Source organism: Sitodiplosis mosellana, unplaced genomic scaffold (assembly GCF_009176505.1).
Source record: "Sitodiplosis mosellana isolate CC-2019 unplaced genomic scaffold, AAFC_SMos_1.0 Smas_scaffold_1, whole genome shotgun sequence".
Classification (NCBI taxonomy): Eukaryota; Metazoa; Arthropoda; class Insecta; order Diptera; family Cecidomyiidae; genus Sitodiplosis; species Sitodiplosis mosellana.
The window spans coordinates 18695962-18715077 of record NW_022595244.1 but is presented as its reverse complement, the minus strand read 5'-3'; the positions used below and the strand labels follow the sequence as shown (position 1 = coordinate 18715077).

The 19116-nt window shown below is 36.7% G+C and overlaps 1 protein-coding gene across 3 annotated transcripts in view; it reads right to left on the bottom strand.

Annotated features, from left to right (window-relative positions):
• Nucleotides 1–19116, bottom strand: part of LOC129568883 (uncharacterized) — an 81290-nt gene that overhangs the window by 31937 nt on the left and 30237 nt on the right. For 2 of the 3 annotated variants that reach the window (XM_055447222.1, XM_055447215.1), the window contains exons 4-6: nucleotides 13869–13999; nucleotides 10310–10963; nucleotides 9783–9943 (exon numbers count right to left, since the gene is read on the bottom strand). In XM_055447222.1, the coding sequence (XP_055303197.1) occupies nucleotides 9783–9943; nucleotides 10310–10963; nucleotides 13869–13999 (946 nt within the window). The remainder of the gene's footprint in view (nucleotides 1–9782; nucleotides 9944–10309; nucleotides 10964–13868; nucleotides 14000–19116) is intronic. The other variant, XM_055447231.1, reaches the window with a different exon arrangement.

Sequence of the window (19116 nt, the reverse complement as noted above, 5' to 3'; positions counted from 1 at the left end):
AGAGAGAGAGAGAGAGAGAGAGAGAGAGAGAGAGAGAGAGAGAGAGAATATAAATGTGATTTTTTTTGTTTCTGTTCGATTTTCTCTTGTTCGCATCGTTGCACCAGCACATCGAAAGGGCCATTATAAAATCGAATGATGGTGTATATAAGGCGTGTAACTGTGATCGCTGATGCATCTTCAACGTTGTGTGTGTGCATGTAGTAGAACGTGAGAATATCCACGTAACAATGAGGCGAGAAATCATAGAAAAATCTTTTGTTCTATTACATGGCCAGAGTACCTGGAAAGACAACCATGTGTCCAGAACATAAAAAAAAACGAACGATAGTTTTTTTTTCCTTCTTTATTACTTCAGTTGTACCTCTCATTCTCTCTGTAGGTAAAACTTTAATGTGGATATTTTGTTCATGTCAGCAGAGTTCCGTGCATTGGCTCGAGTTCCTTCGTCTTCTTCGTAATATTGTTATTCGTGTTTTTTTTTATATCTTGGCATCCATTTATTTCTCTGGTATTGTGTTTCTCAACAAAATTCTCTCAATTCTCTCTCACTTTTTCTCGTTTACTTCACATTTTATTGTCATTGTATTTATAACGTTTTCGTCTGTCTTTACTGTTTCATTGAGAATTTTTTTTTGCTGTACAGAACTTGATTTGTTAGTTGTTTCGTGGAGATGCACAATTTTCAGGCAATTTTAAGGACCGTCCGGCCATTCTACGTGCTTGTTATTTGACAACATCATAACTTCAATGATAATATTTGTTCGTTTTATATTGCCGACAGCTTTGTTTCCATAACCTTCATTTTTTGGTGCAATTACTGCTACTTTCATAATGCTTCACTGCTATATTTTTTTAATTCCGTTCTTGCTTTGACTGCAGCGTCAACACAATATCTTTTATTATTGCGTTTCTTCCTGGCTTTTAATAGTGCATTTATGCTACTGAACAACAGACACATAGAGAATGGAAAAGAAAGATCGGAGCAATCGCAATAAATTACTCATTACTTTCCATTTTGTCGGAAGGTACATAGTGTAATCACCTCTAAACTCATTTCGTTTAATGGTAAAATATTGTTTTGAATAAAATTCATATTCCGCTTTGTTTTTGCGATGCTTTGACCAAGACATCCAAAGTGAAAATTAATTTGTGATATACGTATAATGCCACGGCATTTATCAGAATTGTCTATGCTCCTGCGGTGGTGTCATTGCATGCACCAAGATAACTCTGCGTTTAAATTAAATTTTTTGAAAATTTTTTCCTGGTTTTAATTAAAATTACATTTTCATTACAACTGCCGCTCCACGGCCATTTGTAACTTGCTTGATAGAAACCAGCAGAGGAACAAAAAACGGCAACAAAATTTAAACTCATTCATTTTGGTGCGTCGACTTCCATTTATCAAGCCAGCATTCACCCGAGACTTGAATTAGGTTTTCGGTCATTTTTCTTTTGTAGGATTATACATTGGATTTCAAGTGCATTTCACAGTTGTGTTTTTTTGTGTTGGTTTTCCATCGTCCGCTAATTGCCGTGAAGCGAATATGATGCATGAAATCCACTCAAATGTGGACGAACGCAATGAATTGAATGTCATTAGTGGACAGCGAGAACAAATTCTAAGCATTTTGTGAACGTGAACGAGAAACACTTTAAAATTCTTCCAGTTCATGCACTCAAACATCTCATCTAATCTTCGATGGCATAATGGTTTTTCCAAATGAAGAATAAATCAACTTGAACATTCTTTGAAAGTAAGAATTAGAAGGGAAAAAAAATCGAAAAGTAATTCGTTGGAGTTCAATGAACGCGGTTTAATTCAGAGTCGGTGTGTTATGTACTGTGCAATGACCACCCGAGGAACAATCATCAAAAAGATAAAGCGCCAAACTGTACATTCTATACAGCATTATACAATTACCAGTTTTTCTACAATTTTGCTATCGTTTGTACGTTCATCTTTTTTTTGTCCAAGTCGCACATCGGAATGTGCTTCAGTTACTTTTCCACCAAGTGTCATTTAAAATGGGACGATTTATAGTCTCGTGCATCGTGTAAATCCAATTGAAAATTGGAAAGAGTCGGCAATTATTTTTCGAGTGTGTATGGATTCTCTGCAGTGTCTATGTGGAATGGAATGTGCAATGGCATGCAAGTGGTTGCGGTTTTTGACATATTTATTCACCATGAAGGTAACCGTTTGGAACAGAATGTAACCGGTAGCCAGCAGTCGACTGCTGTCAAGAGATGGAAATTATCTAGCTGGAACGAGATGTGGATTCAATTTTAAATGGATGTGTGATTTTTCTAATATTTTGCAATTAGTTGCAGCCAATCAATTTGCTGTTGCACACGGCACACAATGTGCTTGTTTATTTGATGTGGCTCAACACGGCGCGGTTTTGTTTCGATTTTTCGAACAAAATATGGCAACATTCGGTAGCCAACGAAGCGTTTTTAATTTATTATATAAATGTAATTATTGTTGCCCGAAGTCTATACTGAACGCATCCAGAATTGTTGCTGAGCGCATTTTTGGTATTGATTTTTCCATTGCTTTGATTTATTTGGCGGTGAATTGCTGTGGCCGTATAAAATGGATGGTTCATTTTATGTTACATACAAAAGTATCATGGTTATTATGTTATTTGAAACACGATTCACAAAGTTCCGTCTTTCTTTCGAAACCTCTACGGCTAACCTCACGTTCCAACCAGAACCATTTGGTTTCACCAGAAGTGATTTCGATGATGCTGATGTAGAAAAAAAATATATAGTCAATTGTGAAATGATATACTCGATACTGTTCGAAATATTTATGGTTTCAATTTTCTCCGCACCGCTTCTTCTATCGCACCTCAATGACTCACATGGATTGAACCGAGGCTCGTCGGCATTAGACAAAACCACAAGCATTGAGTCATCGTCGTCGTCGAAGTCGTCGTCATCATTGAATCCAGTTTTAGTATTTACAAAAGAGCGAGAAGAGACACCAAGGTGTGGCATCCCATGTATAATTTTGTTCATTTTATGCATCGCTGATGCAAATGATGCCATGTACCTGCTCTGAAAATGCGCATCCGCCATCACCGCTTGATGTGAAAATATGAAAATGTGATGATTACAATTATATGCTCTTTCTCTTCCACTTTGGTAATGATAAACTTTGAAAATTTTAAATTGACTTTTGGAATTCGATCAAAAAGATATATAACCGACTATCATTTTCACTGAACTGGTTGATTTATGGTAAAGATGAAGTAATTACTATTTGCTTTGAGTAAGTGCAGTGAATGCGCACTAATGAGAAAATGCATGGCAAAAATCTACTTTCAACGCAAATGATCAAAACTCAATTTTCCACTTGAATTCGATTGAAGCGATTGCACTGTCATCAGTTTAACTATCAAATCGCATCCATCCATTAAGATGGGATTTCATTAAAAGCGCACGATTTTCGCCTCGAACATCACCTAATTATATCTCACTATAAAATGTACTGCTTTTGCTGTCTCTGTCTCTTGTCGGTGTCGTTCACTTGTTACACATCAAAAAAAAAAAAAACACACACACACACACACATAAACCCGAAGCTATATAAGACATGAGCTATGGGTATATATGATAAATAACGCAACTACCGAGATTAGTTTCCATGTGCAATTGGAATGCTGTTAATTCCGTAACCATGAATCAAGTACTCATTTCCATACAAATGTCAAAAACTTTCGTCGTGCATGGAAATTCATTCGCAAATTTTTCGCTGTCATTTTTGAAAATTAAATTTAGAGATAAATGCTGTCGTATGCAGCACATAATTTCCTATTTGATCGACGAAACCACGTGTGACTGTGCGCGGCCTGAGGGACGAGTTGCTGTCAACGATAGTTAGCACACATAACAATGATTGTCAGATGGATTGAAATGTGACACGGCTGTAGTCCTGGAGAAAGCAACAGAAAAAAAATCCTGTTGCCAGCGAATTAAAAACCATTTTGTCCATTTTACATGACATGTTTCTGCAACTTCCATTGAAATCAATCTCTCGAGAAAATTGTGAAATACAAAGAATCTCCTATCTCTTCATTCAATGTGCTCTCATTCCCAAAAGAAATCAATCAATTTACTCTACGCTAAAATAATGCCAAGTTTAAGTAGTTCAATTTATTCTACACTGTTTAGACGCCAAGTCAAAAATGTATTGAAGATTCGGCGTAATTTCGGTGTGGAATAAATTAAGTTCAATACTATTTGTAATACAAATATATGTATTTAACTTAAGTTAAATTACTCCGAAGCTACACCGTTGGTCCAGTATATTTTTAACTTAACATATCTATCTGATAAATTGAGTGACGACTTTTGCAGTCTCAAAGTCTTAAATTTAACGCGTAACAAATAACGCTTCACATAGCCTTTGTCCCTTTGGAAACGTTTACCAAAGGTTATCCTGGACCGTTTACTATAGACTAATATCAGGCATTTCCATCTTGGTTGTATGACTGTTTTGGTTTTCATGTTCCTGCTATTGTGAATGCCGCATGATGTACGAAAGGAGCCAGGTTTTTAACGAGGCGAGAACTGATAGTTGTCGAAACCTATTGCTACTAATTGTTTATTATTTTAAATGTGTAACAGTCTTGCACTCTTTTCCGGCCAGACCTCAATCAGAGCCCACATTGTATTCAGCCAGAGCTTGGCGGTGTTTAATAAAATAAAAAATAAAAAATATAGATGGTGCTGCATATTGATAATTCAAGTTCAAGTTATTCAATTTATCCCACACCGATGTTACGCCGAATCTTCAATACATTTTTAAGTTGGCGGGCGTCTAAACAGTGTAGAATAAATTGAACTACTCCAACTTGGCATCATTTTAGGGTGGAGTAATTTGATTGGTTTCTTTTGGGTTATCAAATGCACTCTCTGTTCTACCATAACCGAATCTGTCTCGTATTTGTATGAGTTTCGTATTCAATTTGGACTAGTCTCGTATTTTGAAGGCAGAGGCCCGATAAAAGCGCATCAACAGAAAAATGCATACAAAAAGTGCTGTTGATGTCCGTGGAATGAATTTCAATGCTTTTTTTTTCTTCGCCTCATTTATCGAATACCAAATAATCGTATTAGAGTTTCATTTTAATTTGCCATCGAGCATCGTCGGAGAATAGTTAAGCCAAAGAATCGATTAAAATCGAAGAACTCATTCCTCTTCTCGGATTTAATCTTCGGCATTTTACAAGCATGGACTATATTTCCACGAAATTCCGACTTTTTATGGTTCAAAAGACTGACAACTTTTGATAAAAAAAAATAAAATAAAAACGAATAATAAAATCGAAGAATTTTTTTTTATCGTTGGTTCTATGCTACTTCGTCTTTATCCCCCATCTTATTTGATTACAAAGTTTCATTAGAGAAGTGAAAACGACTTTAATCCATTTTTTCCGACATCTTTTATCTATGTTTGTTCATTTTATTCTTCTTATTTCATCATTTCTCATTGTGGCTGCCAAGATTCATTCCATTTACTGTCATGGTTTAAAGCAAGATTTTTTTCAAGAATTTTACAGCATAAATTTCTCTTTTAGATTACGCCTTTTACAATTCGATGTGCGCATTACGAGCAACGAAGAACGAAAAAAGAAATTTGTTTGTTTTGTAGTTAATATCAAATAATCCTTGGTTCGTCGAGTCAAACGAACGAGATTTTCGATTTTAGGTTTGTAGTTGTGTGTTGGCGATGATGGTATATATATGTATTTGATATACAAGGTATTACGTAGTTACGATATGAAAAATGAATGCGCACTGCGATGTTAACAAGTAAAAAAGTATTTGAAAAACGCCCAATGGATGGTAAATGATGTCGCATCAACAAGATATCGTTCAAGAATCAATGCAGCCAGTGTCGGTGATTTAACATCGAAACAGAGACACAACGAGAAGAAAATAAGTGGACGAATCAGGGCGAAACGTGGACTAGACGATGATAACGACTTACATATATGCATCTGTATATACCGAGTGTAAAATAAGAATTCCCTTGTTAACCGGAACAAACACACTAAATGGAACAGACTCATTTAATGTTTAACCCGAAGCAATCCATCATCATTTCTGATTCTGCTGCTTTTCGAAAGGAGAGGGAGAACATGCAGATGAATTGAAGACGCAAGGAGAAGAATAGCACAAGAACAAATCACGGCTGATCTTTCGGTTGTCAGGCTGGAAACTAGTACCTGTGCAGTATGCACATTGCACACACACACACATCACCTCCCATTAAGATTACAGTCGCCTTCGCTCTAATGGATGTGCAACTTATTTTTCAAGTTTTTTTTCCTCATCATCCTGTAATGTCGAATATAACGCTCTATGATTTGTCACTGTGTACCTGCCATGTTTTGATGGCTCGACAAGACAGACGATTCTACTTGTTTCAATATATTTCAATCGTTGTATAATTGGAAATAGTGCATGCTGCTGCTGCTGCTAGCACTATGTACAGTGTTCTGTACACACAGTTGTCGTGCACGCCGTAAGTTTGACTGTTTGTGTGGGTCGTTAGGCTTCCGAATGACCGTGTAGCTTTCTATTTGTTCACAATTCGCGTCAATTAAAATTACAGTATATGCACACAGCTCGACCGTTTTTCACATCTTCCGGCATTATTGTTGATAATTCACATTGCACATCTTTTCGCTCACCGCCAGTCACATCGTTTGTCTGGTGTTTCGGTTCATATTTAGTCTATTTAGTTTTAGAACTACCTGTGACATTTGCAAGGCAAATGCAAATATTTAAGCTGGAATTAAATAGAACCAGCGAACAAAACAAACTCGACAGAACTCAAACAAATGGATTTCTCCGATTTTGATTGCACGCCAAAGGACGATATAGAATAGCGACAGACACAGAAATAGAGAACGAGAGCAAAAGAAAGAGAGAGAGAGGATGAATTGGTAATTCATGCCATGATGAATGAATTTTTGCTTCAATTTAATGGTTTATTTTTTTTCTGTTCCATGCCGTAGATGCAGGTACTCCGATAAAGTGACAGTAAACGCCAACGAAGCAAACACACACACACACATAAAAAAGCGGACAGAATGACTTGAAATATGATTAAGAATGAGTGCTCCAGACGATAAAGGAAACGATATGAAATGAGATGAATGTGTTTGCGATGCATTACGGCCGTCGTTCCCGTCACTTTGAATAGTTGTAAATGTTTGGCGTGTGAACAAATCCACAATGTGAATAGGATACACAAAACAAATGTAGTAATCATTCAATGTGAAATATTTGGATGAATGATGTGCCTCTGCTTCAATGATCGCCGGTGACGTTCTACTCAGTTGTGTTTGTTTGCGCAGCTCAACATCGAATGACAAAGAATTGGAGATGAATGAAGTCTTAACCATGATAAATACGGTTTTTTTAGAAAATTAAATGCATTTCAAGTTTTAACTCCGGTGGTCCAAAATTCAGTACAACTTATAATTGAAATTTCCACCCGCTTTTAAACTGCATTTGCCGTAACATGAAAATAATACTCTTAATAATGTTAACATCATTCGTATTTATTCAAAAACTTTAGCGCGAATCCAGGGAAAAACATCGCCATGGACATGACTCATATTTGCTTTCGCTTTTGGGTTACAAAACCGAAAGCAGTGAAAATACACAACGAATACCATTCAAATCGAATAAATCAATGACACACACACACACACAGAGAAAAAATGATGACATTCCCCGAACATTTGCAAAAAGAGAGCGGAAAACGGAGAACAAAAAAAAACGGATTGCAGATAAATGGATTAAGTTACAAATGGATTAACATTCAAAAGGTTTTCAAATAAAACGAAAGAGAAAAAAAAATGTTGATGTGCTTGTGCATATTTGTCATTTCGAACTTTTGCTACGGCAAACGGTTTTTTTTTTTATAGTCGGTAACGAAAAGGAGTTTTACTTTATATGCTATAGCTACTAAGTTCATTTTACATTTTCAGTTTTATTCTTTTGTGGCGCCATTCGTGCCGCACACAAACAATAGAAGCGCATATTTTTTGTTGATTTCAAGCTCTATCCCAAAAAAAAGTCGATGAATTAGTGAAATGAACGCAAATCCAAAGTCAATTTTTACATGAGTTTCAAACTGAACGGAACGGAATTAAACTGAATACAATTCGAAGAGGGAAAAACGTATGCTTCGGTATTGGTGGTGATTGTCGACATAGAAAGCACATGTTCGCCAATTGGCAAATTCCGAAAAATTATGTATTCTGATCGATTTCCCCCGATTTTTTTTTCTTGAAATGCTAACCTTTTGCCAGTGTGAAGGCAACAATTTTTTATTTTCTCTCTCTTCGTCAATTATGATTTACTTATTCAATGCAAACAAACGAATCCCTAAAGTAAATGCGAGGCGACAGGCCACATTCAAAGCAAATTGAACAATTTAGGTTCGTTCATCAGTTTCACGTACTTTGTGGCATTTGTTGGGTGGCCCATGAATTTCATATGCGCTTTGAGAATTAACTGCCAATGCCAATGTGGTGCTCAAACAAAATGAGGAACAAGAGGAAAACAAAGAAATGAGCTGCTTTGATGCAGCCAAACATTGTCGACTGCTGCTGACCAAACAAAGCACAGCAACAATAATAAACATGTCGTAAACACTGAACGCATTTGACAAATGGCAAAGACCAAATTAACTTTCTGCAAACGGGCGTATAAATTCCATATTTTCACCGTCAAAGCCATCGCTGGTCGTATATTGGTGAACGAGACGGGAGCGTATCGGTATTTGAAACACGTGATTTAAATCATTTGAAGCAAAATATCGAAGCTGAAAATTATACGACGAAAAAAAAAATGTCTCATTCACGGGCACAGTCAATTATCGACGATGGCAAAAATGTGCACAGCGTTATTCACTCTCTATCGTCGATTTGATAATTTCTACGCTCATAAATGGCAATTTCGGTACGAGCGTCATACATACATATATATTTTTAAATTTTTAGTTGTTTTCTCGTTAACAGTTACAGATTTTTTATGTATTGTTCTGTTTACCGTCAAGCGCTGTAATTTAGATTGGTCAAACCAAACCATGGTGATGATAACAATCGTCATATCGCAATCACGACACATATACAGAGCGTTCACTGTCGCAAACCTGGTTGAATACAATAGCCAGCCATAATAAAAACCCATAAAAACCCGAAGCCAGAATTTCCATCGAGATTCACCAGAGAATAAAAACAGTTCGTCCAAACTATAGTAATGAAACAAAGGCAGAGGAAGAAACGTACAAGCGACCGCGCGCATCCATTAACAAAAACTCGGAAACGAGAATAACGAATAAAACACCGGATGTACTTGATGTAACTTTTGTGACCGCATCGCTATTCATTTTAGATATCATGCATTTCGCTAGGTTTATTGCCATTTTTACCTTGTTGCATACACACATTGGACACAACATACAACAAAATGTAAATACGGTCGGACGTTTTTCATTACCATTGCGTGCTTTATACACGAATTTAGAGCATGTCATCGTTTATTATGCTCGTACGAGCATCAGCAACGGTGTAACAAAAACGGCATATAACGCGCATGGATGCAATTTGTAGGGACTTGTGCCAGTTTTAATCATTTCTTTTTTTTCTTTCTCTTCATTGTCTCCATTTTGGTCAGAATATATTATGACCGATGGCCTGCTATTATTTAATTTTTCATCGGGGAATTATAAATGTCTTTACCTGTTTTCCTGACGCAACAATTGATCGCCCAACAAAATTTCGTTACGGCCGGCTTGAACTAGTAATGAAGAATTTCCTTTAGATGATATGCGATTTATGTCAGACGCAGTCGTGCCGTCTGTTGGCTCCAAATCACCTTCTGATAGTGTTGATAGCTGCTGCTGTTGTGTGTCGCAAACGATAGACGAAAAAAAAAACAAAGGAAAATTGCTTTGTTAAGCACAAATGACAAAACAAATTGACGTTATGAAAAAAAGCAAGATGCAATAAATAAAAACGATTCTATGCATCGTTGATTTGATGATCCAGTTACTGTCATTGCGAACTGTTTGAGTTTGACATTGACTATTCATACAAAATGTCATAACTTCTTCATAGACGAATATGCAACATTTGTAACCACATTGTCTCGATTTAGATCATAAAATCCGATGAATAGACTGGCAAAGCGTGTCAATCAGTGAATTTGTTTGTTTTGTTTACGTGGTGATGGTGGTGGTATTGGTGATGATTGAACGTACTCTTACCTCTCTTCGGGGACCGTGACCATTCGCTAATAGTTCGCTACTAGTTGCTGTTTTCGATGTATTTCCATACTTAATACTATCACCGGATGCTAGTGCTGCCGTCCCACCTCCTGACAATGATGATGCATGTAAGGCAGTATTTGTTGCCGTTTCACTTGTACTACTGATGCAATTACCGCTATAAACGACCGTTCCACCCGCACTTCTCACACTAATATTATTGCTGCTGGTGCTTGTGTTATTGTTCAAAATATTTTGGAATGCTTGCTGATCGTTTGTGATCAATGTTCCTTTGGCACTTTCACCGATTAGCCAACCGCCGGCTAGGGGTTGTTGATTCACCACTTTCGTTTGTGTTTGCTGCTGTTGCTTGTTGTGTATGGAAGCGGGCGGCTGATGCACGTGTGCAATTGATTGAATGGTTCGCGATTGATTCGAATCAGACGCTATAGATCCCGATACTGTATTCACCGGCGGTGAAAATGTGGTCGACGTCTGTTGTGAATTGCTACTTGATAAATTTGATGTCGTTAAGGTTGTTGTACCAGTTACGTGATTTCCCGTCAACGATGTTACATAAATTGGTGATGCTTCGTTCAAAAAACTATAGTCTTGCGCTTGTGCACCTTTGGTCGACTGACTCTGTTGATTTAACTGTAAAACAAATCAAGCGATAACATGATTAATGACACTATAATTTTTTTCGGAACATTACTCGACAATGAAAATTTACTATTTCCCTTCAATTGGAGCGCGCGTCATGTTGCTGTGCGGAAACCTAACATTTGAAATCATTTTTTCTTCCTGCTCATTCGACTTATGGTAGTTTTTCTTGTTGCTCTCGCGTGTCTAATAAAATGCAATTTTTGTTCGCTACAAATGGTTCGCTGTTCGGTTGGATGGAGATTTTTTCATTTTAAATTGTAATAAATTGCTATGGAAATTGTTCAAGACGCTCTCTTCTTCTCGCTCTTGGATGGCTCAATGGCACAGTGGTGTGCAACGAATGACAAAACTTCATGTTTTATGCACTTCACGGAGAATGTGTGTTTGTATCACGTTAAAATTCTGATTCTGCAGAAGTCGCAATGCAGAAGTGAGAACGAGAAAGAAAAATACGACGAGGAAACTATTGACATCGGTGCTCGATTCGATCCTACACATTTGGGAGATATTTGCCAGATGTACTGCGCGCTGTTGAGAACATGCAAATAACAGATTTTATTTTTTATGTGTACAACTCATTCTTTGGTATCGCAGCAACAAGAGAAATCATTTTTCCTTTCATTTCATTTTATTTCTGCTACTATACTATGTACTATAATACATCTATAGTACATGCAGTTTTTGTGAATGAGCTACGCTCTCAACTGTCGTTCACTATCCAGTTGCCATTAACCATTTGAATTGCATAGAATCTGTCGTTCGAATCGTGTTCTTTACTAAGTTTTATCAGTAATTTGTTACAATTACAAATAAATGTACATACAAACTACTGAGCTTGCCCCTGTTGGGTGTATATGTCTTCAACTGCTGCTGCGATCGAACACTCTCCAGACATTGCAGAAGCGTATGGCAGAATTTACGTTTACGTAATTTAATCACAGCAGTATCAATCAAAATGAAAATAAAATGAAATAAAGGAACATAAAAAGGAAAACTTTTCCAAAGTGAAATAATTTGTGTACACTTAAAAGTGACTGTGTTCACGGCGCACAGCTAATTTCATCGAATGAAAAATGAGGAAAATACTTAGAATTCAAGCGGGTAATTTTGAAAAGTTCCATTTTAGCCATAATGGGAATGCTTTGGGTAATATAGCGCCCGAGAGAAATTCATTTGAGCGATTTGAAAAATGAAACACAAATCGATAGCATCAAAAGGGTGTTTATGTTTCGGTTCGACATCTTTCTTTTTCGAGTGCGATTCGGCACTCCGCACACACAGCGACAATACAGATGAATAATAGCTTCTTAAAATATATAAATGGCGCAATTTATATGCTTCAGCATACGGATTATGGTAATTTTCGCATCTTTCAACAGAATACAGTTAATTATCTTGTTCGAGTTGTTTTATCGCGACTTGGCTCTTTTTTTCTCCCTCCCTCATTCTCTTCTCGTTCTTTTTTTTCGTCGTCGTCGTCGACGTCGGAGACGATGTCATTTATTTATCTATTTTATGCAGTTTTGCGGTTTTTCTCGAACAAAATACGTTACATTTGGATTGTGTGTCGTTTTGGTATTTGGTCTCGCGATACAATTTCATTTGTCGTCTTGCACAAAATAAATAACACATAATTGCCACACTCGAAACGTACTAAAAGTTTTGTAGCACGACCAAGCTAAAGCAAATTGTCTTGAATTATGCATTTCTTGTGAAATTAAATTATCATGCATTGCGTCGGTGAAGACGAACGGAACTCCTTTTGCTGCATGCGTCACATAATAATAGTCATTAGACAATTTGTTGTAATGCTTTTGTTTGGTTGTTGTTGTTCTTGTGTTTATATTTCTTTACGTCATTTTCGTTCAAAGTGAACGATTTGAAAAATGCAACGTTTTCATTTTCAACGGCTCTGTTATGCGCTCGGCGCTTACATTTTTCGCCTAGATCCATGCGGTCGCATACGGAAATTGTATTCATTTAGCAAAACATTTAACTATTCCCACAGTTTATCATGTAATTTAAATATCTTAACAGTTGCATCTTTCGTCGGAAGGCGATGTTGATAAAAGTAACGCTGCAAATCTTTTAAATTAACAATTCAACTTTGTCTGCAACATTTTCACCGGTGACGTATCATACCTGTTTACTGGCTGACTGACATAGACTAGCAAAACTATCAAGTTGTTGCAAAAACCAGAAAATGAGGTGAAGCGCTTGTTTGCCAGAATATTTATCTTTCATTCTCTTTCGTTTTTTTTCCTGGGCAGCAACCGAATAACCACAATTGTCTATTGTTTTTTTTGTCATTTTTTTTTGTAAATATTTCTTTCTCTTTTTGTTACACAAACTATTTCAGGGAATTTTGAATGTAATTCGAATTTTCCCTTCGAATTTCATTGTGAAAACTATTCCATATTGCGTATCCCATTTCATAACTTCTCTGGCTGTGGCTTTGGTAAGCAAAGTTTGAATTTAATGAATCATGTTGGATGCGGATTTAGGATTCAATAAATCCAGAGCATCACCACACTCCAACGTTGAATTTAATTGCCAGTTGAGAAAAAAATCAGCACAAAAATGGTGAAATGTGAACTGTTAGCAATATGGTCAAATTTGAAAACTAAGCCACAGCATATAAATGCATATTGCTCCAATTAAAATGTTTAAATTTTTCACTTCAGCAAACTTTTCAAAACGTGTTCTTGTTGCGGTTGCTAGCTTTCCGAATAATTGAAATTGATTAAACAATGCGATACAATAGCAACAATCAAACTAACCGAATGCAACATGATCATTATTATACTTTGTCAACATGAGCTCATCATCCGCACAACATTTTCCAGGAATTCATTCTAATATTAAATGTAATTATTTTTTGTTTTTGTTTTACCTTGATTGACAGCTGTGACATGTCAACCGGCGTGATTCGTTTGAGAGCTGACAAACGCTGCAAACGTTCACGAGCTTGTTGTTCAACAGCAATGACGAATGCATCTTGAACAGCATTACCAAGTTCACCAGCTAAAACGAGATAAAAAATAGAAATGTTAGTAAAAGCAAATAAAAAGGCGTGTGATAAAAAAGAATTATAGGGAAAAGTTTGCAATTTATTGAACGCCAAATTAAATCGATTGTAGTGACACACATTTCAATGAACACCAGGGAGTTTCAATAGCAATATTTCGACGGAAAATGCAGTCAATTATTCATAAATTTATATATCCTCAATAAGAAAATATACTTAATCGTTGCCGTTGATCGATCCTAAGTACTCATAAAAAAAACAATCGTTAAATCCTATCACAAAATGAATCAAAACACTTATTCAGGCCATTTGCGCCAACTGCGTTATATTGATTTGGAATTTTCTTCAATGAATAAGAGAAAAAAAAGCAGCACACAAATTCATTTTCCACAACTTTCTGAAGGCGAATAAAGTTATTCACCTCGACATAAATCTTTTGCCGTTCATGTCTCTTTTAAAAGCATATGGCGGAATATGCAAAGCGCAAATGCAATTTCGTTCGCAATAAATAGCAAGCATAAAAATAAATAAAAGTACGCCATGTCAAAGGCATGGCCAAACTACGACGTTGCTCGAACGACGAAAACATTGCTCAAAGTCATAAATACGTTTATTTTCACACATTATTTGTAGGTTTTCATGCTGCTGCTGCTGATGATGATGCTTCACATAGCTGTTGGCAGAAAGAGGCAAGTGCAAGTCTGCAATTTATTTTTGAAATTATAGAAAAAAAAAACAAAAGTTTTTGATAAGCCTTTCGAAAAGTTGAGTTTGTCGAGAGAGCGAAAGAGAGAGAGAGCCTTTTTTATGTACTGCCCGCGTAACAGTAGAAGCATCGAGGGGTCGAACAAACTGTCGATAAAATTCTTAGGTAGATTATCAACAATCACTATTTCTGAACTAATAATTGAATATTCAATATCGAACGTTCCCTAGATCTCTCGATACGCATTCGATTCAGTGTAAACTCATCTTTATTCCCAATCAAAAGCTCCTTCCCATTCATACACTCATGCACACGTTGGGGCCCCTGGAACGAAAGCATCTTATGAATGTTTTATGCGATATGAAATGTTCACTCCATTTTGACGGACCGATTGGCCTGTGAGTCAAACACAGGAAAGTATAGATGTATATAGATACGAACATAAAAGTCGACCGTTGCGAGTAGTGAAGTGAAAGATATCGAGAAACTCGATGCGTAATCTAAAGTTGGTAGGCATCAACATCAAGTTACAAACTCATATTGCGAATGTATACCGAACGATCTCAATTCCAGTGTGAGTATTCCATTGAATTCCCATCAGATGGTGAGCTAGTACTCTGTAACGTGCTTTACGTGTTTCAATTTGCAAACGACACAGGGAATTCGAATGAATTCGAGACCATAAGTGTGTCTTAATTATTTATACGACTGACCAAATAATGTCAGTAATTCATGAGCCAAAAATCTCGATAAATGGCATGTATTTTGTTTTCCTTGCGCGGCCACTTTTCCGAGCAATGGAGTAAAGTAAATCACTTGTTTTGATGGTTGCGAATGATGTAACGAATTATCCTACGTTGTTGTGCAAATGTATAAGGCTACAAGTCTACTGAGCTGCAAGAAGCACAACGTTGGAAACTATGTTTGACTGTGCAGATGGGTGGATAGATACATAGATTTTCATTGGAAAATCCCGTACTCAGCGTAATAATGGAATTAAGTGAATGTTGCAAATATGCGCTTATGATAACCGTTTAAACGATTTGATGTATCTCGGTTATGTCGCTTCGGCGGAAATTCGTGACTCGTAAATAATCTGGCGAGAAACAGTTTTTCATGAGGTGAGGATGTGCAATAAAATGATATCTATCACACTGTTCCCTCAATGCCACTAATAGACATAGAATGGATATGTGTGCCAACCGCTGCCTTGCTTCGCCTTGCCTTGCCACCATCATGTTCTCATTACTTCATTTTTTCATTCTCTCGCAGCCAACAGATGAAACCGATTTTTTTTTTGTGTAAGTGGATCTTGATGTTGTCTTTTTTTACGGGCGCCGCAAGTAGCAACGGAAACATTACATCGAAATAAGTACAGTGAATATTTCATCCAGATGAGAATATCGTCCGTAAAGACAAAAAAGCACTGTCACAATGATGAATAACTATGACTTTGACATGAGAGAGAGAGAGAGGGAGAAAGAAAGAGATATACAGACAAAAAAGAATAGCACGATGACATTAACTTATGTACCTCACTCGCGGATAAATCATGTGTAGCCGCTTTTTCTTGGATTTGTATTTTTCTCGTTGCCGGAGAAAATTGAAATGGCTCTTGTTCTCTGTGGGTTTTTTGTTCTTTTATGGTCGGAATCAAATATCATTTTTCCCATCGGATGCTTATGTCATCTGCAGCTTAGGTGAGAGAATGTTATTCTTATAAACGCCAACAACAGCTAACTACTAGCACTAGCTTGTTAATATTGTTGTTTACATTGTTGACGAGGTTGGAGGAGATTTGTGGCAATAGTTGCCTTCGATTCAATTGGTTTTCTCTTTATATCCAATGATAATTGATATTAATTTACAATGACTAGTGATGGACCGTAGTGGAGCAAGACGGCAGTGAAATAGTGCACATGGCAGCTGCAATTTTCAACGCTTTTTATTCAGTTTGGTGAACTACAAGCGCATTTAAGTTTATTCTTATAAGAGATTCCATGGTTGTTGAATGTAATTCAACGCCACTAAGCTAGAGACATCTCTGTCCGGCTATACGGCAAACAACAGAACCAACACTGAACATGAAAATGACATGTTCAATTGTGTTTGTTTTGTTAGTTTCAACTGTGGCGCTACGAGAAGGTCACTTTTGTCGTTTCTTTTTGTTATTTTACATGTAAAATTAATGGTATTAGACGAGGATGAGAGAGTCAATACGGTTCTTGAGAGTGAAATAATAGCCGTAGGCGAAATTGTTCAAATTGAATTGATTTGAAATTGCAGACAACCATTGGTGGAAAAATCACTTTGAGTGTTTCCAATGAAATTTAATTGTCTGAAAGACGCAAACCAATACAATAGTAACCAAATGGCTCAATGTTGTGTGGTTTGTAACTGAAATGAGAACCGACCACTCCGTGCTAGGCTCAATTTACTTAAAATCGATCGAATTTGAATCGATAATAAACGGTCATACAAAGTGGCTCACTATTTTCCGTTTACATCATTGTGTCAAATTTACTTTTGCTTCAACGAATCGAAATGTTTCGTTTGCAATGCCACAAAGACGAAGCAATTACTCCCAAGTGGATTCAACATACAGGATAAAAATGAGAAGAATGAGGAAAAACAACATCGAAATGAACATTCATTCAACGAATGTACATATCTTCTTTTGACGCCGAAAGAAAGTAAATCTCTCTGTGTGAGTGTATGTGTGTGTGTGTGTGTTAAATGCAACGCTGTTTGAATGTAAATTTTATGTCTTATCCGTCGTGTATGATTGAATTTATTCGTCAATCCCGATGCGATGAAGTTTATGGCTTGCGATGGAAATGTACCTGTTGCTTTAATTCCATTATGTCGTGGCGCAGAATGACTACAGTTTGATTCATCCCAGTCGTCCATCAATATTCCATTTCTAATGGCACGATTCCAATGTATATTGCCGTAAATATGATTGAGTGTGTGTCAATTGAATCAATTATATGCATTTGCGAGCATCATTTTCTTGTCATCGTTGGCACAACACTAGAGATCAACACGGATCTCGGGTCTATTTGTTGATGTGTCGCAACAAAATGCACTGTGCTGTGCGCTCACTGCATGTGATGAAGGGTTCCAATGCTTCGCCTTTTTTTCCTCGTACCATGTTCAAATAAAAGAATTTTCCGGCTTTACTTTTCATAAAATAAAAACTGATTTTCTGCTAATTGATTTTTCTCTTTCTTTCATTCTCGCTCTCGCTCTTGCTTCGATAAAACAGTAAGCTCATTTCAACAGAACCTTTCAACGTATTTCATTTTAACGTCAAATCAATTTCAGATCAGAAATATTGGTTACTATAGCTTCCAGCGACCTGCTATCAATTCAATTTCACAGAATGGGAGAAAAAGATGAAAACGGTCCACACGACCATCGCAAAGCGTTTGAAGAAAAAAATGCTTAACAAACACATTTTTTTCTTCAAACAATGACTTACATCGAACTGAATAATTAATTGAAATGTGATTGGTAATTGTTTCATCGCCTGGGAAAAATTGATAGCTTGCTTTACATTTGCACAAGAGAGAATGAGTGGCAGAGTTAATGGATGGAATGACCGGTGGATTTCCTATTTGAAGTCATAATATTTAAATGGAATATTCATTTGCAATCGATCGTTTTTGCAGCATTAGCACACCTCGATTCTGCTGACATTTGATCACATCCAACGACTGCTAGTGTCGAACGTAAATGCACGCAAATGCTGCATAATATTAAACGCACCCATTAATTTTTCATTGTTTTCCTATTAAGAATGGATGCGTTTAGTATTATGTGACTTGACACTAGCAGTCCATGACCACATCATCAATTTTTTGTCTCTGTTTCCATTGCGTTTTCGATTGAAACTATGACATAATTATAATCACGGTAATTGAGAATACGCAGAATATATATATATATCCATGGGTGTTGAATGTCATTCAACGCCACTAAGCTGTAGACATCTCTCTCCGGCTATACGGTAAACAACAGAACCAACACTGAACATGAAAATGACATGTTCAATTGTGTTTGTTTCGTGGTATTAGACGAGGATGTATAATCATATATAGGAATGGGATTAAATGAGTGTTTTGATCACCAATGGCTGAATTAATTGGGCTTTTTCTGCTTTCTGTCGCAGCAACCACAGCCAGGCCCAATTAGATTTGTGCATTGGTAACTTGTGTGAGTATAGCAAAACATAAATAATGAATATTTATAGCATAGATAGGTAACAACGCACGCAGGAAAAAAAAGAGAAAAAAAATCACCCGCAGCTAAAATATGATAACGACTATTGGAGTGAATTGTATAGAGAGGGATTACAAGAGGATTTTGACATCGGCTGATGCTGAACATCCATTTCAATCACAT